General features: G+C 48.4%; 1 protein-coding gene across 1 annotated transcript in view; it reads right to left on the bottom strand.

Moving 5' to 3' along the window:
- LOC117364262 (phospholipase B1, membrane-associated-like) overlaps nucleotides 1-24,900 on the bottom strand; it is a 296,571-nt gene that overhangs the window by 138,804 nt on the left and 132,867 nt on the right. Inside the window, exon 7 of the mRNA XM_033953278.1 lies at nucleotides 20,052-20,095. Coding sequence (XP_033809169.1) covers nucleotides 20,052-20,095 — 44 coding nt within the window. The remainder of the gene's footprint in view (nucleotides 1-20,051; nucleotides 20,096-24,900) is intronic.

The following is a 24,900-nucleotide window of genomic DNA, read 5'->3' as shown; positions in this document are numbered from 1 at the left end:
AAGTAGAAGGGAGAACCAAGGTTGTCTGGGCCACCGAGGAGCTATCAGAATCATGGTGGCATGGTCGAATCTCAACTTGACCAGAGTCTTCTGAATGAGAGGAAACGGAGGAAACGCATACAGAAAGCGATTCCCCCAATCCAGCAGAAAGGCATCTGCCTCGAGGCGATGAGGAGTGTAGATCCTGGAGCAAAACTGAGGCAGTTTGAAGTTGTGGGGAGCCGCAAAGAGGTCTATCTGAGGCGTCCCCCATTGTGCAAAGATCTGATGAAGGGGGTTGGAATGGAGAGTGGGGCTGAAGGAGACGACTCAAGTTGTCTGCCAAGACATTGTCCTTCCCCTGAATATAGACAGCTTTGAGGAAGGTGTTGTGGCGAACCGCCCAATCCCAGACTCTGAGAGCTTCCTGGCAGAGGGAGGCCGATCCCGTACCCCCTTGTTTGTTCACATAATACATGGCGACCTGGTTGTCTGTGTGAATGAGGACCACCATGTCGTGAAGCAGATGTTGAAAAGCTTGAAGAGCATAGATGGCTCTGAGCTCCAGAAGATTGATCTGATGGAGTCGGTCCGCACTGGTCCAGAATCCCTGAGTGCGAAGTCCATCCAGATGAGCCCCCCAGGCATAGGTCGAGGAATCGGTTGTGAGAACCTTCTGGTGGGGAGGAGTGTGAAACAGCAAACCTCTGGATAGATTCGAAGAGGTCACCACCAAAGCAGAGACTGCCGAAGAGCAGGAGTGACTATGATGTGTCGAGTCAACGGGTCTGACACCTGAGTCCATTGAGAAGCCAGGGTCCACTGAGGAATTCTGAGATGGAGTCTGGCAAAAGGCGTCACATGAACTGTAGAGACCATGTGGCCCAGGAGGACCATCATGTGTCTCGCTGAGATGGACTGGCGAGAAGACACAGACTGGCAAAGCTGAAGAAGAGCATCCATGCACTGAGGAGGAAGGAATGCTCGGAGTCGAATGGTATCCAGGACCGCCCCGATGAAGGGAAGAGACTGGGTAGGCTGTAGATGAGATTTGGGGAAGTTGATCTCGAAGCCCAAACTCTGCAGGAAGCAAATCATGGCCAGGGTCGACGAAATGACCTCTGGAGCTGAGGGGGCCTTGATGAGCCAGTCGTCGAGGTAGGGAAACACCTGAAGACCCCTGTTCCGGAGTGCAGCGGCCACCACCACCAGACACTTCGTGAAGACTCTGGGGGACGAGGACAGGCCAAATGGAAGCACTCGATACTGCAGAAGCAGATGTCCCACCCGAAATCTGAGGAACCTGCGGGAGGCCGGGTGAATGGGAATGTGAGTATAGGCATCCTTGAGATCCAGAGAGCATAACCAGTCGTTCTGCTCGAGGAGGGGGTAGAGAGAAGCAAGGGTCAGCATGCGAAACCTCTCCTTGACCAAAAACTTGTTGAGGACCCGAAGGTCCAGAATGGGTCGCAGGTCCCCCGTCTTCTTCGGGACGAGGAAGTACCGGGAGTAAAAACCCCAGTTGTGCTGGTCCACCGGGACCGGCTCGACGGCCCAAAGCCGGAGCAAAGCTTGAGCTTCCTGAAGAAGGAGGGTGGTCTGTGTCAAGTTGGAAGGATACTCTCTTGGAGGGTGGTCCGGAGGGACCCGATGGAATTGAAGAGAGTATCCTTCTCTTACGATGGAAAGGACCCAGAGGTCGGTGGTAATAGCCTCCCATCGATGATAAAAATGGTGGAGGCGACCCCCAATGGGAAAAACAGGGGAATGCAGAACGAGGCCGGTTATGGTCCCTGGGATGGAGTCAAAAAGGCTGAGTAGCCTTGGGAGCAGCCGGAGGCTGAGGTTTCTGTTGAGCCTTCTGAGGAGGCTGCCTCTTCGCTGGTTGTCTCGCAGCAGGAGCCTGCCTTGGAGTGTAACGCCGCTGATAGATCAAGGGCGGTCTCGAAGGCCAATACTGTTGAGGCTTGGGCTTAGGCCGAAGGATAGATTGAAAAGACTTTTCATGGTCATAAAGCTTCTTCGTCACCGTCTCGATGGACTCGTCAAACAGATCCGCTCCCGCACAAGGCACATTGGCAAGCCTCTCCTGGAGGTTCGGGTCCATGTCAATGGTCCGAAGCCATGCCAACCGACGCATGGCCACGGAACAGGCCGCAGCACGTGCCGAGAGCTCAAAGGCATCGTACGAGGATTGCATAAGCTGGAGACGAAGCTGGGAAAGCGAGGCTACCACTTCTTCGAATTCAAATCGAGCCTGAGAATCGATGTAGGGAGTAAATTTTCGAAGTACAGGCAAGAAGAACTCCAAATAAGATGCAAAGTAGAAATTATAATTAAGAACTCGGGAAACCATCATCGAGTTCTGGTAGATTCTCCTCCCAAACTTATCCATCGTCCTGCCCTCGCGACCAGGTGGCACGGAGGCGTACACCTGAGAGGGATGAGATCGCTTGAGGGAGGATTCGACCAGCAGGGATTGGTGAGAGAGTTGAGAGCCCTCGAACCCCTTGTGATGGTCTGTGCGGTACCGTGCATCCAATTTGCCCGGGACTGCAGGAATAGAATAAGGCGTCTCAAAACATCTCATAAATGTCTGATCAAGCAATTTATGGAGAGGCAGGCGAAGAGACTCGGCGGGAGGATGAGGCAAGTGCATGGTGTCGAGATACTCCTTAGAATATCGAGACCCAGTGTCCAAAGTAACATCCAAGTCATCAGCCATCTGTCGGAGAAAAGAAGAAAAAGACAACTGGTCCGCCAGTACAGGCCTCCGAGAGGGACTGCACGAAGTCGAGGCCTCAGGATCCAGAGAGACTTGGGATCGACAGGGAGAAAAAGAGGTAGACGGTGCCTCGTACTCCGGCTCCTCCGGGGGAGACATGTCAGAGGAAGAGTACCCCAGACACGGCAGCTTCTTCTGCGGCGAAACCTCCGAATGGCGCGAGGAGTGCCGCGATGAATGCCGGGACCGATGCCTCTCACGGTGCCTGGAGGGAAAGCGAGAATGACGATACTTCGCATGGTCCCCCGAAGCTTCCAGTGAGTGAATGGGACTCGAAGCTGTAGATCGAAGAGGCTGAATGGTCGATGCTTCACGCGACGCAGCCCAGGCCTGGTATGGGGTGTGGAAGAACTCTTCCTGAGACTTGCTATGCCCAGGGCTTCGATTACCTACAGGAGGATTTTCGCCCTGTTGGCGTGGAGGCGTGATGGGCTCCAAAGGCGGCATGTCGCTGAAGGAAGCCCGCCTCGAGGGACCGGCCGCCCTACGTCGCTCCTCCTCGCCAAGTAGCGAGATCGACCGGCGAGGAGGAGGGGGCGGTCCGCCCCCGGAATCGGGACCGGGAGGTCACCCTGGATGGAGGCAATTAACCTGGGTCCCATAGTTTGCATGAGCTCGACAAACTGAGCTTCCAAGAGGGACCGAAGCGAAGCCGATATGGAGGGATCCGCACCGAAAGGGGGTCCTACAGCACGGTCTTCACGCTCCTTCGTGGTCGAGTGCTTCTGCTTGGAAGGTTTCGGCACCTTAATGACCACGGGTGGAATGGTGGAAGGCGGTACCTGAGCCAAGGAGATGGGGAGAGGCACCGGCGCCGAACTCGGGGCCAAAGCCGAAGTGAACGAAGCCGGCTTCAGGAGGCCCGGAGTAGCAGGAGTAGTAGCTGGCTTCGCATGGACAGGCGAAGTGGTCGATGAAGTCGAAGCTGTAGGTTCCTTAGCAGCCTCCATCTTGAACATCGACTCCCACAATAGACAGCGCCGCTTAAACGCCCGCGCTGTAAGAGTGGAACAAGGCCGGCACGATTTCGGGAAATGTTCTGGACCAAGACACTGCAGGCAGCGTCGATGCGGGTCCGTCAGCGAAATTGCGTGCTGGCACTTGCTACACTTTTTAAAACCAGTGATTGGCCGGGACATAGGCCGAAAAAGCTCCGCCGCAAGATTGAAGACGCGGGGCCTGAGCCACGTGGCCGACCCGGCCGACTCGCCGGAAGAAAATTTTTTTTTTTTTTTTTTTAAAGAATAAAAACAAAGAAAATACACGATAAAGAGTAAAATAAACCCAAAATCGCGGCAAATAGAAGGCAAAAACGGGAATTCAGTCAGCGCAGAATTGAAGTAAAACTTCTCAGCTCCGCAGAAAGAAAAGAACTGAGGAGACACGCCCGGACCATCGGGCGGGAAGGCACTCGCGCATGCGCGGTGCGGGCATCTCAAAACTTCTGAAGTTTCTTCAAGCAAGAATGCTTGTGAGACGTCCGCATCGGGGCTCTGTCGGATGACATCACCCACTAGTGAGAATACCTGCCTGCTTGTCCTGGGATAACACCTGTTACGGTAAGTAACTATATTTTATCCCAGGACAAGCAGGCAGCATATTCACACGAATGGGTGACCTCCAAGCTAACAGAAATGGGATGGTGGGAGTGTTGGCCTTAAGAAAATAGAAGTTGTAATACAGATTGGCTTAAGTGCCCATCCCGTCTGGAAAAAGATTCCAGACAGTAGTGAGTAGATCTGAGGAAAGCAACAGAAGCTGCCATAGCTCTAATTTTGTGGGCTGTGACACAACTCTCCAGTACATCTTCAAAAAGAAAATTTCTAATTTAAATACTATAAAAAAATGTATTAATATATAATTAATAGTGCTCAGTGAAAGCTGAAGGGGAAACACGTATCGTGTCATGCAATTACCGGAGAACACATACTGTGTTGAGGAAGTTTTTTAATTTTGACAAGATGAACTGTATGGATTGATGAATTATGACTGTGGATTAATTTTTTAGTTTTGTTTTTGAATTTTTTGATTTTGTGTTTTTTGAATTGTTGATTTTTTGATGTGATTGGGGAGCACTAAGCACTTTTGGACTTATAGCAGAGCCCAAGACGCAACAACTGTTCAAGCAGAGATAAGTAAGTTCTCCTCTACTTTTATTTATTCATTGTTCTAAACTATCATGTTTATTGGTAGGGAGGGAGGAGTGCAATGATGTATTCAAGCCTGAACTGGTAGAATCCTGTGCTCGTATATCTTAAAGTTCATACTGGCTTTCACTGAGCACTATTTATTATTATTTATTAATAAAATTTTATAGTATGTAAAATTAGAAATTCTCTTTTTGAAGAAGTTTTATACGTCAGAGAATTTGAAAATATAGAATTTGATATTCCCACTTATAGTGAGTGTGATGACTCTCCAGTGCCAGGCCAGTCTAAGCATAGCAGAACGAGATGCAATCAGCCAGCCGGTTGGAAATAGTTCTTTTGGAAACAGGATGCCCCAGAGAGATGAAGAGTTGGGGAGATGCTCGATGTGGCTTTGTCCGGTCAATGTAATAGGCCAAAGCCCGTTTACAGTCCAAATTATGCAAAGCAGTTTCTTCAGCATGAGAATGAGGCTTAGGAAAAAACACTGGTAGAACAATTGACTGATTGAGATGAAATTCAGTGACAATTTTTGGAAGAAACTTTGGATGTGTACGCAGAATCACCTTGTCATGATGAAAAACTATGAAGGGTGGATCTGCTACTAATGCTTGTAACTCACTGACCCTCTGGCAGAGGTGAGAGCAATAAGGAAGACCACTTTCCAGGTAAGAGACTTGAGATGAGCTGTAGCCATTGGTTCAAATGGTGATTTCATCAAACTGGAAAGGACTACATTAAGGTCCTAGACGACAGACGGAGGCTTGAGAGGTGGTTTCACATTGAAAAGTCCTTTCATAAACCTGGAGACCAAAGGATGAGTAGTCAGAGGTTTCCCCTCGACTGGTCTGTGAAAAGCTGTAATACCACTGAGATGAACTCTGATAGATGTAGACTTGAGACCAGAGTCAGACAGGTGAAGAAGATAACCCAACACCAATTCCACTGCCAAGGAAGTTGGATCATGATGATGAAGAAGACACCAGGAAGAAAACCTAGTCCACTTTTGTTGATAACATTGCTGAGTGGCTGGTTTCATGGATGCATCAAAAATTTTATAAACAGGCTGAGAAAGATGTAAATAAGAAGGAATCAGCCTGAGAGAAACCAAGCTGTCAGGTTTAGTGATTGCAGGTTGGGATATAGATGTGATTCCTGATTCTGAGTTAGAAGAGTAGGAAATACTGGAAAAGGTATGGGTTCCCTGAGGCTGAGTTAAAGTAGAAGGGGGAACCAATGTTGCCTAGGCTACTGTGGAGCAATGAGAATCATGGTGGCTGCTTCTCTCTTGAGTTTGAACAGAGTTCTCAATATGAGAGGAAGTGGAGGGAATGCATATAGAAACAGGCCCATCCAATCCAGAAGAAAAGCATCTGCTGCCAGATGGAGAGAAGAGTAAAGTCTGGAGCAAAACTGGGACAACTGGTGATTGTGAGGAGCTGCAAACAAGTCTACTTGAGGAGTGCCCTATTGAGCAAAGATGGACTGGAGAGTTGCAGAGTTGCGAGTCCATTCGTGAGGCTGAAGAATTCTGCTGAGGTTGTCTGGTAGGGAATTCTTCTCCCCTTGAATGTACATAGCCTTAAGGAACCGATTGCGAGCTGTCACCCAAGTCCAGATTTTTTGGGCCTTCTGACACAACAGGAGAGAGCCTGTGACTCCTTGCTTGTTTATGTAGTACATTGCTACTTGATTTTCTGTGCAAAGGAGGAGGACTTGATGATGAAAAGCCTTGAGGGCATAAAACATTGCTCTGAGTTCCAGGAAATTGATGTGAAATTTTCATTCCCTGGCAGTCCAAAGACCCTGAGTCTGGAGATTGTCCATATGAGCTCCCCAAGAATAAGGGGAGGTGTCCGTCGTAATGACCTTGTGATGAGGGGGCAAGTGAAAAAGGAGACCTCTGGAGAGATTGGAAAAGGTCATCCACCATTGAAGCGATTTCAGAAGAGATGATGTCACAGATTTATGTTGTGAGAGACGATCCATCGCTTGAGACCACTGAGAAGCAAGGGTCCACTGAGGGGTGTGAAGATGCAGCCTTACTAATGGTGTTAAATGGACAGTGGAGGCCATGTGGCCTAGAAGAACCATCATGTGACTGGCAGAGATGGATTGAAGAGGAAGCAGCTGCTGACACAGATGGATGAGAGCCTGAAGTCGATCCGAAGGAAGAAACGCTTTCATGAGAGTGGTGTCCAGGATTGCCCCAATGAACTGTAGATGTTGAGTCGGAATTAGATGTGATTTGGGGAAGTTGACTTTGAATCCTAAAATCAGTAGAAAAAAAATGGTCTGAGATGTTGCTTGGACCACTTCCGGAGATGAGACAGCCTTGATCAACCAGTCGTCCAGGTAAGGAAAGACTTAAAGGTCATGTGATCGGAGAGATGCGGCCACCAAAATCAGGCATTTTGTGAAGACTCTGGGAGAAGATGCCAGGCCGAAGGGAAGTATCTTGTACTGGTAATGACACTGACTGATTTGGACGTGAAGATACTGCCTGGAAGCCGGATGAATTGGAATATGTGTGTAGGCTTCCTTGAAATCCAGGGAGCATAGCCAGTCATTCTGATCGAGGAGAGATAAAGCAGGGTGAGGGATAGCATTCTGAATTTTTCCTTGACTAGAAATTTGTTGAGAGCTCTTAGATCCAGGATGGGTCTCAGTCCTCCAGTCTTCTTGGGAACTAAGAAGTAACGGGAGTAGAATCCCTGCCTCTGCTGATCGAGGGGAACTTCCTCGATGGCATTCAGCAGAAGAATGGATTGAACCTCCTGCAGAAGAAGGGAGGACTGTGCAGGGTCCAAAGCAGCCTTGGAGGATTGTCTGGTGATAGAGTCTGAAAATCGAGAGAGTAACCCTGCTGAATGATGTTGAGGACCCAGAGGTCTGATGTTATAAGTTCTCAATGACTGAAGAGCTGAAGACGACCTCTGATGGGCTGTCAAAGTCTGTAAAATAGGAATATTGACTATGCTCCTGAGAAACAGGTCAAAAAGACTGTGTGGATTTTGGAGGTGCAGCCTGATGTTTCTGTTGTTGTTGACGTGGTTGTTGTTGTTTCTGCCTCCAAGGTTGAGACTGAGGTGGAGGCATAGGTTTTGTAGCAAAACGACGTTGTTAGAATGATTGTTGTCTGAAAGGACGAGAAGGTGGAGGTTTCTTTTTGGTCTTCACCAAAGTATCTCACCTGGTCTCATGTGCAGAAAACTTTTGGGTAGTTGTATTTAAAGAGGGCCCAAAATGTTCATCCCCCAAACAAGGAGCCAGTCTATCCTGATGGATAACATCAAGCTCCGAAATCCTGTGCCGCATAGCCATAGACATTGCTGCTCAAAAGTGAGCTCAAAAGTGTCATATATAGAGCGGACCATATATTTACGGAGCTGCAGCAAGTCAGAGATGTAATGTTGAAATACTGGTAGTTTACAGTCAGGAAAGTATTTTTGAAAGGCGGCAATCTGGTTGACCAAATGCTTTAAATGAAAAGCATAGTTGCTGGCATTATGAAACAGACGTTTGCCAAAATGGTCCATCGCTTTACCCTCTCTGCCAGGAGGTACTGAGGCATGCATATATGCTAGCTCCCACAGACTTCTTCAGGGTTGACTCCACCAAGAGGGATTCATGGGGAAGTTGGGATCTGTCAAACCCTGGTATGGGATCACTCTATATAGTCAAGTTTGTGAGGAGCCACAGGGATGGTAAGAGGAGTTTCTAAGTTTTTATAAAAAGTTTCCGGTAGAATGTCATGTAAGGGAAGCTTGAGAAACTCCTTAGGCAGTTGGTTGTAATCTAAAGCATCCAAAAAAGCTTTAGATTTCTTAGAATCAGCCTCTAAAGGAATGGAAAGAGTGTCAGACATTTCATCCAAAAAGGTGGCAAAGGATGACTTATCAGACTTGATATGAGGTTCCTGAGAAGATGGGAGGTGAGACTCGTCTTCTGAAGAACCCTCCTCATCAGACGAAATGGGTTCCTGATCTGAATCACCCCAAAGGTCAGAATCTTGGGTAACTGGAAGTCGGTGCCAAGTAGCTGATGTGGAAGGCTCAAGATGCTTCATTTTTTGAGAGCCTTGCCTAATCTGACTGACACCATCTCAGGAGATGTTTGAGAAGATGATTGATGTCGTGTAGTCTCCGATGTCGGTTTCTTAAACAGGTGATGCAGTACCGATGGAGACTCTCGAATAGTAGGTGCCGGTGTCAAGGGCTCAGACCTAACTGGCACTGGAGGAGCCGGCGTTGACATAACAGGAAGCAGAAGTTGTAACTGCTCCCGTAATTCCTCCTGCAACAAGTCTCTAATCTGCTGCTTCAGGGATTGCACCGGTACTGCTGGCTTTTTTGCCGGAAACTTCGGTGCCACTCTATGCTCCGGCGATGAGGAGGCCGATGTTGAGGCACTCACTGATATCGGAGCGGAGCACTATTTGAGTCTCCTCAAGGTCTGCAGGACTTGGCTCACTGCTGAAGTGACCTGAGGATCCGAAGGAATGGGAGGATTCTTAGCCAGCTTATCCACTGCATGCGACACCGAAGATGGGTCTATCGACGCCGAGAGTTGAGGCGCTGATTTAGATGGTGCCGCTGATACTGAAACCGATATCGAAGCTCCCTCCATACTGAAAAGCAGTTTCTGCTGGATGAGGCGATTTTTAAGCGAACGCTTTTGGAGAGACGAACAGTGGGGGAAAGTTCCCCTGGACTGGAAATTAGCTAATGTCGTACCACTGCATAAAAAGGGTTGCAGGGCAGAGGCTGCGAATTATAGACCGGTGAGTCTCACATCAATAGTGTGCAAACTCATGGAAACACTAATTAAAAGCAAATTGGACACGATCTTGAATGAAGGGAATCTTCGGGATCCCAGTCAGCATGGATTCACCAAGGGTAGGTCCTGCCAATCCAATCTCATCAGCTTCTTTGACTGGGTAACAAGAAAGTTGGACTTGGGAGAGTCTTTGGACGTCGTGTACCTGGACTTCAGTAAAGCTTTTGACAGTGACCCACACCGCAGGCTGCTAAGCAAGATGGAATCGATGGGGTTAGGAGAGACACTAACTGCATGGGTCAATGATTGGCTGAGTGGCAGACTTCAGAGGGTGGTGGTTAATGGTGCCCTCTCTAAAACATCGGAGGTGACCAGTGGAGTGCCGCAGGGCTCGGTCCTGGGTCCACTCCTTTTCAACATATTCATAGGGGATCTGACTCAAGGGCTTCAAGGTAAAATAACACTGTTCGCCGATGACGGCAAACTATGTAATATAGTAAGTGAATGCAGTTTACAGAATTATATGGCACAGGACCTGCTTACATTGGGAAGTTGGTCCTCAACCTGGCAGCTAGGCTTCAATGCTAAGAAATGTAAGGTCATGCACCTCGGAAGCGGAAATCCATGCAGGACGTACTTCTTGAACAGAGAAACTTTAACTAGGACTTCATCAGAATGAGATTTAGGAGTAATCATCAGTGCAGACATGAAAACTGCCAATCAAGTGGAGAAGGCTTCATCTAAGGCAAGGCAGATATTGGGTTGTATCAATAGAAGTTTCGTCAGCCGAAAGCCAGCAGTCATAATGCCGTTGTACAGGGCCATGGTGAGACCTCATCTGGAATACTGTGTGCAATTCTGGAGGCCACATTACAGTAAAGATGTGCGCAGAATTGAATCAGTTCAGTGGACGGCCACCAAGATGATCTCGGGGTTCAAGGGTCTCTCGTACGAAGAGAGACTGAACAAATTGCAGCTCTACACTCTCGAGGAACGTAGGGAGAGGGGAGACATGATCGAAACATTTAAGTACCTTACGGGACGTGTCGAAGTGGAAGATGATATTTTCTTTCTCAAGGGACCCTCGGCCACAAGAGGGCACCCGCTCAAACTCAGGGGCGGAAAATTTCATGGTGACACCAGAAAGTATTTCTTCACAGAGAGAGTGGTTGATCATTGGAACAAGCTTCCAGTGCAGGTGATCGAGGCAGACAGCGCGCCAGACTTTAAGAATAAATGGGATACCCATGTAGGATCCCTACGAGGGTCAAGATAAGGAAATTGGGTCATTAGGGCATAGACAGGGGGTGGGTAAGCAGAGTGGGCAGACTTGATGGGCTGTAGCCCTTTTCTGCCGTCATCTTCTATGTTTCTATGATTCTGGACAGTGCTCAGGTCCCAAACACTGGAGGCACCAGCGATGTGGGTCAGTGAGAGAAACAGCCGAGCACAGCGTCCACACTTTTTAAAACCTGTCTGAGGCCAGGACATTGATGGAAAAACGGCCTCAGCTAAATTAAACCCGGAGGCCAAGGTGGATGAACAGGCTTCGCTGGGTCAAACCCGTAAAAGGGAAAAAACCAAAAATGATTTTGATTTTTTTTTAAAACTAAAACAGCAAAAGAAAGAAAGGAAAACTGACTAAAAAGTCAGAAATCCGCGAGAGCGGGAAGGCAGCAATATGAAAAAATTTTCAACAACCGTTGAAACACGACTTCTTTGCTCCGTGGAAACTAAGAAACTGAGGGACTGGGAGCCCTATGTTGGGTGGGAAGGCACTCGCTTATGCGCGGTTTGGGCTATCGCAAACTTTCTAAACATTTAAAGTGGCAATGCACTTTTGAAGTGGTCCATACCGGGGCTCTGTCGTTGACATCACCCATTTGTGAGAATATGCTGCCTGCTTGTCCTGGGATAAAGATTTTATAGACCCCGAAGCAGCCCATCAGGGTGAAACTTAGCTAAGTCAGGCTTTGTGTGTTTTTATTCCTTCAGCAACTGTTGTTTATTAAAGGTGTAGGATCAACTTCTGTGGTTTGGTCTGCCATTTGTTTCTTGCTACTCTGGTCCTTGTGGATCGACTGCCCACTTGTTTTGTTCAGTTTATCAAAGCCATGGTTTAGTAATTGTGAACGGTCCAAGCAGTTGTCTCCCATCATCACTCTAAGGCTCCTCTGGTCTTCTTTTCTTCTATCACCAGGTTCTTCCAGACACACTTCACTGACACATTTCTAAAAATACAACCAAGTTCCTCCAAACACTTCCCTGGTCTCTTTGGCCAGCAAAGATCGCTCTAGCCTCTGCTGGCCCCTCTGGTCACCACCAGTCACTCACTCTGGTCACTACCGGATAATCTGACAGTCGGTCCCTCTGGTCACAACCAGTCACTCACTCTGGGGTCACTGCTGGTCACTCTGATTGCCGGCCTCTTAGGTCCCCACTGGTCCCTCTGGTTGCCAACCTCTCTCGTCCTAACCATTCACTCTGATTCCTCTACTGGTCACCACTGGTCATCCCCACCGGTCACTCCACCAGCCACAGTCAACCAGAACACTTCCAGTATGCAGGTCCCTCCATGGACCCTCCTGTCAAGGTCACTCTCTGAGAACTCTCCCGGTCCAACAGACAGTCTCACTGAGGACTCTCATGGTCATTCAGACATCCTCCACCGGTGCCTCTGCTGGTCGTCAAGTTTGAAAACTCTCTGGTCTTTTGGTAAGGCTAGTCAAGGTTAGGCTTACTGAGGGTTAGGCTTTTGCTAGTATTTCTCCCCTTGAAGGTCGCCTAAGCTCCAGAAGGAACTCTTGCTCCTCCCAGTTCTCCACTCTGGATCTCCCGTTATCAGCTTTCTTTTCCACTCAGGGTGAGCAGAGAGCTCTCAGATGTCCCTACAGGATCCAAATGCAAATGAGCTCTCTTTTCTGCTACTGAGACTTCCCTCTGCTGGTCATTGATGGGATATACCAGATATAGAACACAGCCGTTAGAGTAATCTACAAATTAAAGAAATTTGATTCAATCACAACCTTCATCAGGCAACTACATTGGCTCCCAATATCATCCCGAATAATTTTCAAATCATCATGTATTCTACACCAGATTCTATATGGAAACTCAGCAGCCCCTCTCATCCAATTATTCTCTACTGTTTGGTCAACATCAAAAAGAATCCTTAACAGAATCCAACTGAACCTGCCATCCACAAAATACCTTCACTACAAGCAAATTTTCCACTCTATGCTAACTTATCTGGGTGTAAAAACCTGGAATGACCTACCTGAAGCTATCAGGAAAGAGACAAACTACACCACATTCAGAAAAAACCTGAAGACTCACCTCTTTGACAATTAACTGTCTTAGTTTTTGTATAGCACCCCCTACTTCTAGGTCCCTCCTCTTGCTTCTCCATGCCCCCTTCCTCTTTGATCTGTCGCCTTGAGCCTGTATAAGTATGTGCGACTCACAAATGGAAGATTAGATTAGATTAGATATAAGACACAACATAACATAACATAACATTCAGATCTATGCGATTTAACAAAAGTAAAATACTGCTACAATAGGAGCATTGAGATTAAGCATCAGATTAATGCATATCAATGGCCACGTATTTGGTCTTGGAGAATTAAATGTACGGTGTCGGCATCTATTAGACAGACATATTGCATAGAGCATTCTGGACCCCTGTAAGATTACAAAAATTAGATTGCTCTAAGTCTAATAGGTGCTGGCATTGTCAAATTGAAATTGGAACTTTGGATCATTTCTTATTTTATTGTCCGTTTATTCAGGCATTTTGGTTATCAATGTGGGATCAAGTTAACCTTATGATGGAAAATCATGTGGCATTGTCCTATGATACGATTATATTTGGAATGTGTATGAGAACTAAAAGCCAAATATCTGCAGCAAATAATAAGCTTCTGATGATCCTTACAGGTGTGGGATCCAACAAATAACGTTTAATTGGAAGAATTGTTCTAGACTAAATTACAGCTTTTGGTGGAATTCAGTGTGTCATCTGTACAAAATGGAACGACTACTTGCAGTACAAAATGGTCATTTTAATAGGTTTCAGGATGTGTGGAGCCAATAATAAATTATTATAATGATTAATGTTAATTTATTATTCTTTTTCCTTATGTGATAATTTGAAAGAATGGGGGGATGGGTGGGTTATGATAATTTAAATATATTTACATATTTTAAATGATTAATATGCATAGGAATTATATTATTTATGTATGGATGTGGGAGGGGGGTGAGATATAAATTTTTTGGATATATATTGCTATGGAATTTTCAAGTGATAATGTACTATGATGATTTATATTTATTGTACACTTGATGTATCTGTTAAAATGAATAAAGATTTGGAAAAAAAAAAAAAAAAATACTGCTACAACACAATTTTTCAAAATTTCCTAAATAAATAAGTCTTTAATAGTTTCCTAAAATTTTGATATGATGTAGTTGTAAAGAATTATATCTTTTATAGCGGCAACGTTTGGGCGATGGAAAATCTTAAAGGGAAGCTATCTGAGTAGAACGTCTATGATGGGAAAAATAAATTGAACAACTAAATAGGCTGGAGCCATAACAGATATTACTTTGTAACACAGGAAAGCACAGTTACTTACCGTAACAGGTGTTATCCAGGGACAGCAGGCAGATATTCTTAACACATGGGTGACGTCACCGACGGAGCCCTCGGTACGGACCTTTTTAACTAGAAGTTTCTAGTTGGCCGCACCGCGCGTGCGCGAGTGCCTTCCCGCCCGACGGAGGAGTGCGTGGTCCCCAGTTAGGATAAGCCAGCTAAGAAGCCAACCCGGGGAGGTGGGTGGGACTTAAGAATATCTGCCTGCTGTCCCTGGATAACACCTGTTACGGTAAGTAACTGTGCTTTATCCCAGGACAAGCAGGCAGCATATTCTTAACACATGGGTGACCTCCAAGCTAACAAAGAGGGAGGGGGGATGGTTGGCCATTAGGAAAATAAATTTTGTAACACAGATTGGCCGAAGTGTCCATCCCGTCTGGAGAATGCATCCAGACAGTAGTGAGTAGTGAACGTGTGAACTGAGGACCAAGTGGCCGCCTTGCAGATTTCCTCGATGGGCGTGGAGCGGAGGAAAGCCACGGAAGCAGCCATAGCTCGGACTCTGTGGGCCGTGACAGTTCCTTCCAGTGAGAGACCGGCCCGAGCGTAGCAGAAAGCAATACAGGCAGCAAGCCAATTTGAAAGTGTCCGTTTGGAGACAGGACGACCCAAACGGTTGGGGTCGAAAGACAAAAAGAGCTGAGGGGCTGTTCGGTGAGCTCTGGTACGATCAAGATAGTAAGCAAGGGCACGCTTACAATCCAGCGTGTGCAACGCCTGTTCCCCAGGATGCGAGTGAGGCTTAGGGAAGAAGACGGGCAGCACAATGGACTGGTTGAGGTGAAAAGCTGAGACCACCTTGGGAAGGAATTTAGGGTGGGTACGCAAAACAACCTTGTCATGGTGAAAAACAGTGAAAGGTGGGTCGGCAACCAGTGCATGTAGTTCGCTAACCCTCCTGGCAGAGGTGATGGCAATTAGGAAAAGCACCTTCCAGGTTAGAAGCCTGAGAGAAGTTGTGGCAAGAGGCTCAAACGGAGGTTTCATAAGAGCTGAGAGAACCACATTCAGGTCCCAGACGACAGGAGGAGGCTTGAGAGGCGGTTTGATGTTGAAGAGGCCTCTCATGAATCTGGAAACCAGAGGATGAGCCGTGAGAGGTTTTCCGAAAATAGGCTCATGAAACGCAGTGATGGCGCTGAGGTGGACTCTGATGGAGGTAGTTTTGAGGCCAGCGTTGGACAGAGAGAGCAAATATTCCAAGACAGTTTCCACCGCTAAGGAGGTGGGTTCCTGATGATGCCGGAGACACCAGGAGGAAAATCTGGTCCACTTCTGATGGTAACATTGGAGAGTGGCCGGTTTCCTGGACGCGTCCAAAATGAGGCGGACCGGTTGAGATAGGTTCTCCGGAGAGGTCAGCCCGAGAGAAACCAAGCTGTCAGGTGGAGAGAAGACAGATTGGGATGTAGCAGAGACTGATGCTGTTGCGTAAGTAGAGTAGGAAACACAGGAAGAGGAATGGGCTCCCTGGAGCTGAGTTGGAGCAGGAGGGAGAACCAGTGTTGGCGAGGCCACCGAGGTGCGATGAGAATCATGGTGGCGTTGTCCTTGCGGAGTTTGGACAAAGTCCGCAACATCAGAGGAAGTGGAGGGAAGGCATACAGGAACCGATCCCTCCAATCGAGCAGGAATGCATCCGGGGCCAGACGGTGAGGAGAGAAGAGTCTGGAGCAGAATAGGGGCAGCTGATGATTGTGAGGAGCTGCAAAGAGGTCCACCTGCGGAGTGCCCCATCGAGCAAAGACGGAGAGCAGAGTCGGGGGGTCCAACGTCCACTCGTGGGGTTGAAGGATGCGACTGAGATTGTCGGCCAGAGAGTTCTGTTCGCCCTGGATATAGACCGCCCTGAGAAAGAGATTGCGGTCCGTGGCCCAGGTCCAGATGCGCAGAGCCTCCAAACAGAGGGGGCGAGATCCGGTGCCGCCTTGCTTGTTTATGTAGTACATGGCGACTTGATTGTCCGTGCAGAGGAGGAGGACTTGAGGGCAGAGGAGATGTTGGAACGCCTTGAGGGCGTAGAACATGGCTCTGAGTTCCAGGAAATTGATGTGATGACGACGCTCCTGTGGGGTCCAAAGTCCCTGGGTGCGTAGATCTCCTAGGTGAGCTCCCCACGCATAGGGGGACGCATCCGTGGTGATGATCATAGAGTGAGGGGGTAGATGAAAAAGTAGACCCCTGGAAAGATTTGAGGAGTTCAACCACCATTGGAGAGATTGCTGAAGAGATGATGTCACAGAGATGGGATGAGAAAGAAGATCCGTAGTCTGTGACCACTGGTTGGCGAGAGTCCACTGAGGCGTGCGAAGGTGGAGACGTGCCAGAGGAAGGACATGCACCGTCGAGGCCATGTGACCCAGGAGGACCATCATCTGTCGGGCAGGAATGGAGGGATGCATGAGCACCTGACGACAGAGGTGGAGCAAGGTCCGCTGACGATCGGAGGGGAGAAAAGCCCTCATTAGTGTGGTGTCCAGAACTGCTCCAATGAATTGAAGTCGCTGGGTGGGAAGCAGATGCGACTTGGGGTAGTTGATCTCGAACCCCAGGAGGTGGAGGAGAGAGATGGTGTGATGAGTAGCCTGTAGCACAAGTTGAGACGTAGGTGCTTTCACCAACCAATCGTCCAAATAGGGGAACACCTGGAGGTTGTGAGACCTGAGGAAGGCCGCTACCACTATAAGGCACTTGGTGAAGACCCTGGGTGAGGAAGCGAGGCCGAACGGTAGCACCTTGTACTGATAGTGATGGTGCAGTACCTGGAACCGCAGGTAGCGGCGAGAATTTTGATTGATGGAGATGTGAGTGTAGGCCTCTTTGAGGTCCAGGGAACATAGCCAGTCGTGTTGAGAAAGAAGAGGGTAGAGCGTGGCAAGGGAGAGCATTCTGAACTTCTCCTTGACCAGACACTTGTTGAGGTCCCTGAGATCGAGAATGGGACGGAGGTCTCCCGTCTTTTTGGGTACCAGGAAGTAGCGGGAGTAGAATCCCTGCCCCCTTTGATCTGGAGGTACTTCTTCGATGGCATTGAGAAGGAGGAGGGATTGAACCTCCCTCAGGAGGAGGGGGGTTTGAGATGAGTTTGAAGCAGACTCTACGGGAAGGTTGTCCGGAGGTAGAGTCTGGAAGTTGAGAGAGTAGCCGTGGCGGATGATGTTGAGGACCCACTGGTCCGATGTAATGATTTCCCAACGGCTGGAGAAAATGGTGAGACGACCTCCGATGGGTTGTGGAAGAGGTAGCAAGGGTGGATGACTGGCTATGCCCTGGAGAGAAGAGTCAAAAGGGCTGAGTTTGTTTAGTAGGTTGAGGAGGCTTAGAGGGTTGAGAGGCCTGAGATCGAGCCTGAGCGTGATGTTGCTGTTGACGGGGCCGCCTAGATTGCTGGGGAGGCGGATTGAGTGGCCTGGCTGAGAACCTCCGTTGATAAGATGTTTGTGGCCGATAAGGTCGGGTAGGCGGTGCCTTCTTTTTCGGCTTGATCAGGGTGTCCCACCTGGTCTCATGGGCAGAGAGTTTCTGGGTGGTGGAATCCAGTGACTCTCCAAAAAGCTCATCCCCGAGACAGGGGGCGTTGGCCAGACGGTCCTGGTGGTTGATGTCCAGGTCGGAGACTCTGAGCCAGGCCAAGCGACGCATGGCTACAGCCATGGCAGAGGCCCGAGAGGTGAGCTCGAAGGAGTCGTATATCGAGCGGACCATATACTTGCGCATTTGGAGAAGGCCAGAGATGTGCTGTTGGAATAGCGGGACCTTGCGCTCAGGTAGGTACTTCTGGAGGGCAGACAGCTGTTGGACCAAGTGTTTGAGATAGAAGGAAAAATGGAAGGAATAGTTGTTTGCCCTGTTGGCAAGCATGGCATTTTGGTAAAGCCTCTTGCCAAACTTGTCCATGGTCTTACCTTCTCTGCCAGGAGGGGTAGAGGCATAGACACTGGAGCCCTGAGTCTTTTTTAAGGTGGATTCCACCAGAAGGGACTCATGGGGCAATTGAGATTTGTCGAATCCAGGAATAGGGATGACACGGTAAAGGTTGTCCAGTTTACGGGGAGCTCCCGGTACCGTGAGGGGATTTTCCAAGTTTTTGTAGAATGTCTCCCGTAGGATGTCATGCACGGGAAGCTTGAGGAACTCCTTAGGAGGTTGCTCAAAGTCTAAGGCTTCTAAAAAGGCTTGGGACTTTTTGGAGTCAGATTCCAGGGGAAGGGACAGAGCAGCAGACATTTCCCTCAGAAATTTAGAAAAAGAGGACTGTTCAGGTTTAGAGGTGGCATCAGGTGCCGATGGTTCCTCATCAGATGAGGAGGGATCCTCCTCGGTACCGAGAGGAGTCTCCTCCCATAAATCAGGATCCCTGACCTCTGGTGCATGTCGGGACACCGGGGTGGAGGGTGCGGTGTGGCGAGTCTTGGACAAAGATTTACCAGAGCGCACCGAAACGGTACCAGGGGAGGACGATCGGCGTCGTTCTCGGTCCCGAGAAGAGTGCCGTACCGCCTGGTGCCGAGGAGGATCCACTGTGGGTTGAGAATGAACCACTGGATCATCATGAAGTTGTTGGGCCGAAAGGATCGGCATCGAGGTGTTTACCGGTACCGAAGGAGTGGACACCGGGGGCTCGGTGCGGGGCTCGGGCCGGTCTGGTACCGGAAGGAGCGGTGCCAGGATAGAGGGTAGCAGTTGTTCAAGTTGTTTCTTCAACTGCTCCTGAAGCTGAGTTTGTAGAATGGCCGAGATACGGTCATCTAGGGGTGGCATCGGAACCGCTTTCTTTTTCTTCGGTTCCTTGGATGCCGCTCCACGCCCCGGCGATGAGGAGGCCGATGACGAGGCACTCACCGATATCGGGGCGGAGCGTTTACGGGACCGGTGCGATGCCGGTAGGGACGGTGTCGCCACCGTAGCAGGAGGGCGCTCGAGGGAAGAGGAAGGCTTCTTAGCCGGCTTACCTGGCGCCAGTGGCGCCGATGCGGGGTCGGTCGGTGTCGAGCTTGACGGTGCCGATTTTTGCGGTACCGCCGTTGAAGGTGAGGAATCCATCGCCGACTCGGTGCCGAAGAGAAGGGTTTGCTGGATTCTTCGGTTTTTAAGAGTTCGTTTTTGCAAAGTGGCACAGCGGGTGCAGGAGTCCGCCCGATGCTCCGGACCCAGGCACTGCAAACACCAATTGTGTGGGTCAGATACGGAGATCGGGCGTGCACACCGCTGGCACTTCTTAAAACCGACCTGCGGGGGCATGAAGGGGAAGATAGCCTCCGCAAAATCGAAGTCCGAGGCCTGTATAATGGCAACAGGCCCCACCGGGGCAAAAACGAAAGAAAAAGGAAAAAATCAAAGTTTTTTTTTTTTTTTTTTTTGCAATTCAAAATAAAAAGGAAACCCGAAGGTAGAGGGAGAAAAATTTAGAACAAAAGCGCGAGCGGGAAGGCAAAAAGTGATTTCAACGGCCATTGAAAAAATACACGCGTCTTCTTCGCTCCGCGGAAACGAAGAAACTGGGGACCACGCACTCCTCCGTCGGGCGGGAAGGCACTCGCGCACGCGCGGTGCGGCCAACTAGAAACTTCTAGTTAAAAAGGTCCGTACCGAGGGCTCCGTCGGTGACGTCACCCATGTGTTAAGAATATGCTGCCTGCTTGTCCTGGGATAAACATATATACCGTACTTGGGGGGGGGTAGATCAAACAGTACTCACTTGGAAGGGTAATGATGTCTGCATAAGTTCCATAGCCTCCAGCACTAAGAAACAAAGAAGGGAAGAACTGGTGTCAAATGTGAAAGGAGAAGTAACCCAAGCTCCAATCAGAATCTCGGCAGATGTTCAGGAAGATTCCTGTCTAAGAGGGCAATGTGCAAAAGTGGAGATAAACTTGCAAAGGCGGGTTTCAGTGTTAAAATAAAGAGAAAAACTTGTATTGAAAAATCCTGCACTGTAACTATGGCAAATTGTAACCTATTAACTATATGGAAAAATTATGTTCTTACCTGTTAATTTTCTTTCCTTTAGACGCAGCAGATGAATCCAGAGACCAATGGGATAGCACACATCTAACAGCAGGTGGAGATAGAGAAACTGATTAACAGGTGGTCCTATTGGCTGGCATTCCTCCTGTATCTCCAGTATAGCTCCTTGCCCAAGCATCCGTAACCATTAATAGGCATAGCATGTAAAAAACTTCTTTCCCTTAACAAATCTCAAAAGGCAATAATACAGAACACAACCATCAATAATAACAAACTTCGAAAGTTGCAAAAGAAACAACCGACAGACAATATCCAGAAAGGGTGGGGCTCTGGATTCATCTGCTGTGTCTAAAGGAAAGAAAATTAACAGGTAAAAACATAATTTTTCCTTCCTAAGCAACAGCAGCAGATGAATCCAGAGACCAATGGGATGTAGCAAAGCAATCCTCAATCTGGGTGGGAAGCAAATGCCATCTCTGCAACAACCGAAGCACTAAACGCATCGACCGCATGCGCCCCCACATCCAACCGTTAATGCTGAGATAAAGCACTCTCGGAAGACCAAGTAGCCGCGAGACAAAACTCCTCCAAGGAAAAAACCTCTGGACCGAGTCCAAGAAGTAGCCAATGTTGCTTCGGCGGAAAGGTCATAAAGTTCTCTCGCCAACTGCTTCCCTGCCATCAAGCAAACGTAAATAACGTCCTCTCAGACCCATCAAGCTTTGGACGCCACCATACGTTTGAGGCGTCCCTTGAAGAATACAAAAAGGTGATCTAAACAACCACTAGTCATTAGAAACCTAGCTCACGGAGAACGCTACACACTTTTAAAAAATTCAATGAATAAAAGTACGCCTCCCCATTTCATCTCCCAGGAAGAAGGAAGGAAAAGTGAGAGCGGCATAAAAGAAAGGATGACACCCCGTTAGAAAGAAATGGAGATACCGACCAAACTGATCCCCCCCCAGAGTTTGTAAATCAGAAATAGGAAGCCCCGCTGAACAAGGCCTGCAACTCAGAAAACCGCCGAGCTGAAGCCATGGCCACAAGAAACCCCGTGTTCAACGGCACAGCTCTTTAGCGTCTCAAAAGACAAGGAAGAAATGAAGCCTTCGGTAAACTGCAAAGAAGTACCGTAAGACTATACGCCGGACAGGGCTTTCCAAGAGGTGTACGAATATATTGTACTCAGTTTAGGAACTGAACTATATGAAGCTGAGAAGTAAGCGAAGAGCAAGATACCTAGCCCTTGTAACAAGCTAAGAATGGCCCTTGAAGCTGAAGGGAATTGAACGCCAAGCCCTTGGCAATAAACTTGTTCCAAAAAAGAACCCTGGAAGGGGGCAACTGTTGAGAAGTACCCAAGAAAGGAAAAACCTCCAAAAGGAAGCAGAAGCCACAGTTGAAGACATCTGTATCTCCTGGATAAGTGAAGAAACAACCAGCATCGCAGAACCCTTACACGTCAGCCAAGACTTTTCAAAAGCTAGGCCATACTACCAAAGTAGTATGAATATCCAGTTTGATCGGACCCTAGGGGAGTAAATCCAGAGAAACCAGGAAACTCAATAATCTGGCTGTCGAAAGAATCATCAGATCCGCATAGCAAGGATGGCACAGTCAAACCAGAGATTATACAAGTACTGCGCCCTGAAAACGAGTGGGAGATGGCCCATCCAAGTCAGCATCAGCCAGGGGAAAACACTGAAAAAAGAGAAACCAGAGGTGAGAAAGAAGCCACGCTGCAACCCCCTCTGACTCCCACTCCCTGTGTCCGCCGAAGAAGCTAGAAAGCTGAAAATTTCGAGACGAGGCCATGAGGTCTAGTTCCAGGAGATCTCACTTCCATACAAAGAGCTGGAATGTCTGAGCTAAAATTCACAATATCCAAGATGTAGAAGATTTCACTATTATTAACCTTTACACTTTCTAGAGCGCACACAGCGCTACACACCATCACATACAATAAATGGGCCATGCTCAGATTTCACGGAGAGAAAGATCTATCCAAACTCTTTTCCTGACCCGTAAAATGAGCTGCCAACAGAAGAGGAAGAAGAGGGTCCACCCATTGAAGTAGAACCATGACATTACCTGCCAATTGAGTACATCATCTACTGCCCAGGCTGTAGAGAAATACCACCATCATAATACGGACTGAAAAGACCCTCAGCGTCATACCGGAAGAATGGTCTGAAGCTCCAGAAACGGTAGCCTGACCATGCTCCAGAGTAGAAGAATGAACAAGCACTGAGTCGCCTCCAAAGACCAGACTCATGGATCTGAGAATGGAAGGCACCGAGCCCCCCAACCCGCCATCCCGGGATGTTTTGTGATCAGGAGCCAGTCCAGCAAAGACCGAGACATGCAGAGACATACAGAGCAATGCTTGAGGAGCCCACCAAATAATGGGAGCCCTGAGATACCGGGAACCACCGGAACAAAAGTGACTGCTGTAGTGTTACAATGGAGCAAGCCAAAGTTCCCAGTGGAGTCAGCAACATGGATCCTAGAACCTGTACAGAATCCCATACTCTTGGACAAGGTGACCGAAGAAGAATGCAAACCTGAGACTGTGACCCATCGCCCTAGTCTCAGGGAAGAAACCCATTTCTCTCCTATATGAAGAAAAACAGCTTCCCGATATACCTATAAACAGTACAGGAGAAAAGAAACTATCCCTTTCGTAGCAGACAAATGGCCCGACTGGACGCCATCCGAATCAAGCAGCCAGTCAAGAAGAAAGTAGGTGAATTACCTGGTAGTGCCAAAACGGTACCACTGACGTTTTCTAAAGCCTGGGGTAGGTGAAATGGCATGAGGCAAAATCGAAAGCGCTGCTCCAAGAGAGGCAAGCAAACCAAGTGCCGATTCGGAGTCCATAGCAAAATGTAAATAGTCTCCCAGTTTTTTCTGCAGAAATGTGTAACCCTGAGAAACCAATTCAGCAGAATGGGATCCAGCCCCAGTCTGTCCAATGCCCCCGTATTGGGCACCATGCAGTAAGTGGAACAACGTCCCTTAGTTCCTGAAGAACTACAAGAACTGCCCTGAGGACCAGTAACACTTAAGGGAAACATAAAACATAGAAACTCCAAGAATGAACCAGAAACCTGAGGAGGATGCAAAGTTGCAAGCACCTTAAAAAAAAATTCACAGCCCCCTGACCTGACAATATAGCGTCTTCCCCCTCAAGAGAAAGCCTGAAGAGTCAGTGGAAGAAGTCAAGATCCCCTCAGAACGAAGTGCTGAAGGTCAGGGAACAGCAGGAGGAGCACTATAGGATCTATATGAAGAAACTATCCTAAGAAAATCAAGGCTCGCCAGGGAAAGAGGAGCATATTGGAACCATGAAAACAGTACTAACTCCATGCAACGTGAGCGAAACACATATTGTTTCATTAACTGAGGCAGACAAGGAGTCGGGCTTATAGAAGTAAGTGACTTACCCAGGGCCAGAAGTAGCTGTAGAACACTGTCTGCCAATTCTGTCTAGTACCTGCCATGAAAAAATGGCGGTAGTAAAATCTCGTGCGACAGGCTGTGCACCATAGAGGCTCCGCTGCCTCAGAAATAAAGACAGCCCTGCCCATACAAAAAAGAGAAACACCACCGTGCTCTCAAACTGCGCCCCAATAGATTATCACAACACCAGAAACGGAAATTATTTCTATAACGCTACCACACACACAAAGCACTGCACAGAGAGCCGAAAAGAAAACATTCAAGTATGTATATGCTCTCTTTAGAGAGATCTTGAGAGAATGAAAGAGAAACCCGCACCAAGAACTGGGCAATCTCTAGCTGTTAACAGCAACCTGCAGCATTCACCTTCTGGCCACCCTGTGCAGAGAAAAGTTGAACTGGGCAGTGGAGCATAAACTGAAGTCTCCCTCCAATACGCTCTCAGGCCTAATAAGCATGACCCCCAAGTTACGAGAAGCACAATCAAACACTCACCAAGCTCCCAGGTGCTGCATCAAAGCAAAATGGGGCTGCACAACCTCCAACGCATGGAACTCAAACAAAAGGGAAGCCTTGTAAAATAATAGCCTACACGCTGCAGCGCTGCTGGGTAAACTGCTGGCATTGAGCAATTTGTGCTACAATGAGCCTCCTGCCGCTCCAGGTCAGAGACCATCCGAAACTGAAGAGCACTGAGTGAAAACATCCCCTGAAACGTTTTCAGGTCGTTCAAGATGGGCTCCATGCCAGCAGAACGCAAATGAAATGAGAAGCAGCACTTGGGAGAAAACAAACCCGACAGCCGCAGCTTCGACACCATTGTAATGCGGCCAACACTAATAAACAGCCCACTGCCAAAGTGGAGGAAAAAACAACTTGGAGAACCGTTCAAACGCTGTGGCACCGCCAACAGCGTAGGAAAAGAAGTGTATGGCTCCCGCGCGGGGGGAATAACCGTTCCTTTCACGCTCCGGTAAATACAAACCCAGAGCTCCTTCAGCAAACATGCACTGCCCTGCCAACCTAGGCTGCCGCAAAAGTGAAGTAAAAAAACAACTCGGGGAAAAAGTGCTTGAACGCTGCAGCACTGCCGACAGTGTAAGAAAGAAGCGCGC

Source organism: Geotrypetes seraphini, chromosome 7 (assembly GCF_902459505.1).
Source record: "Geotrypetes seraphini chromosome 7, aGeoSer1.1, whole genome shotgun sequence".
NCBI classification, from domain to species: domain Eukaryota; kingdom Metazoa; phylum Chordata; class Amphibia; order Gymnophiona; family Dermophiidae; genus Geotrypetes; species Geotrypetes seraphini.
The sequence above is the reverse complement of the archived record's forward strand: the minus strand, read 5'-3'. Positions and strand labels throughout refer to the sequence as shown.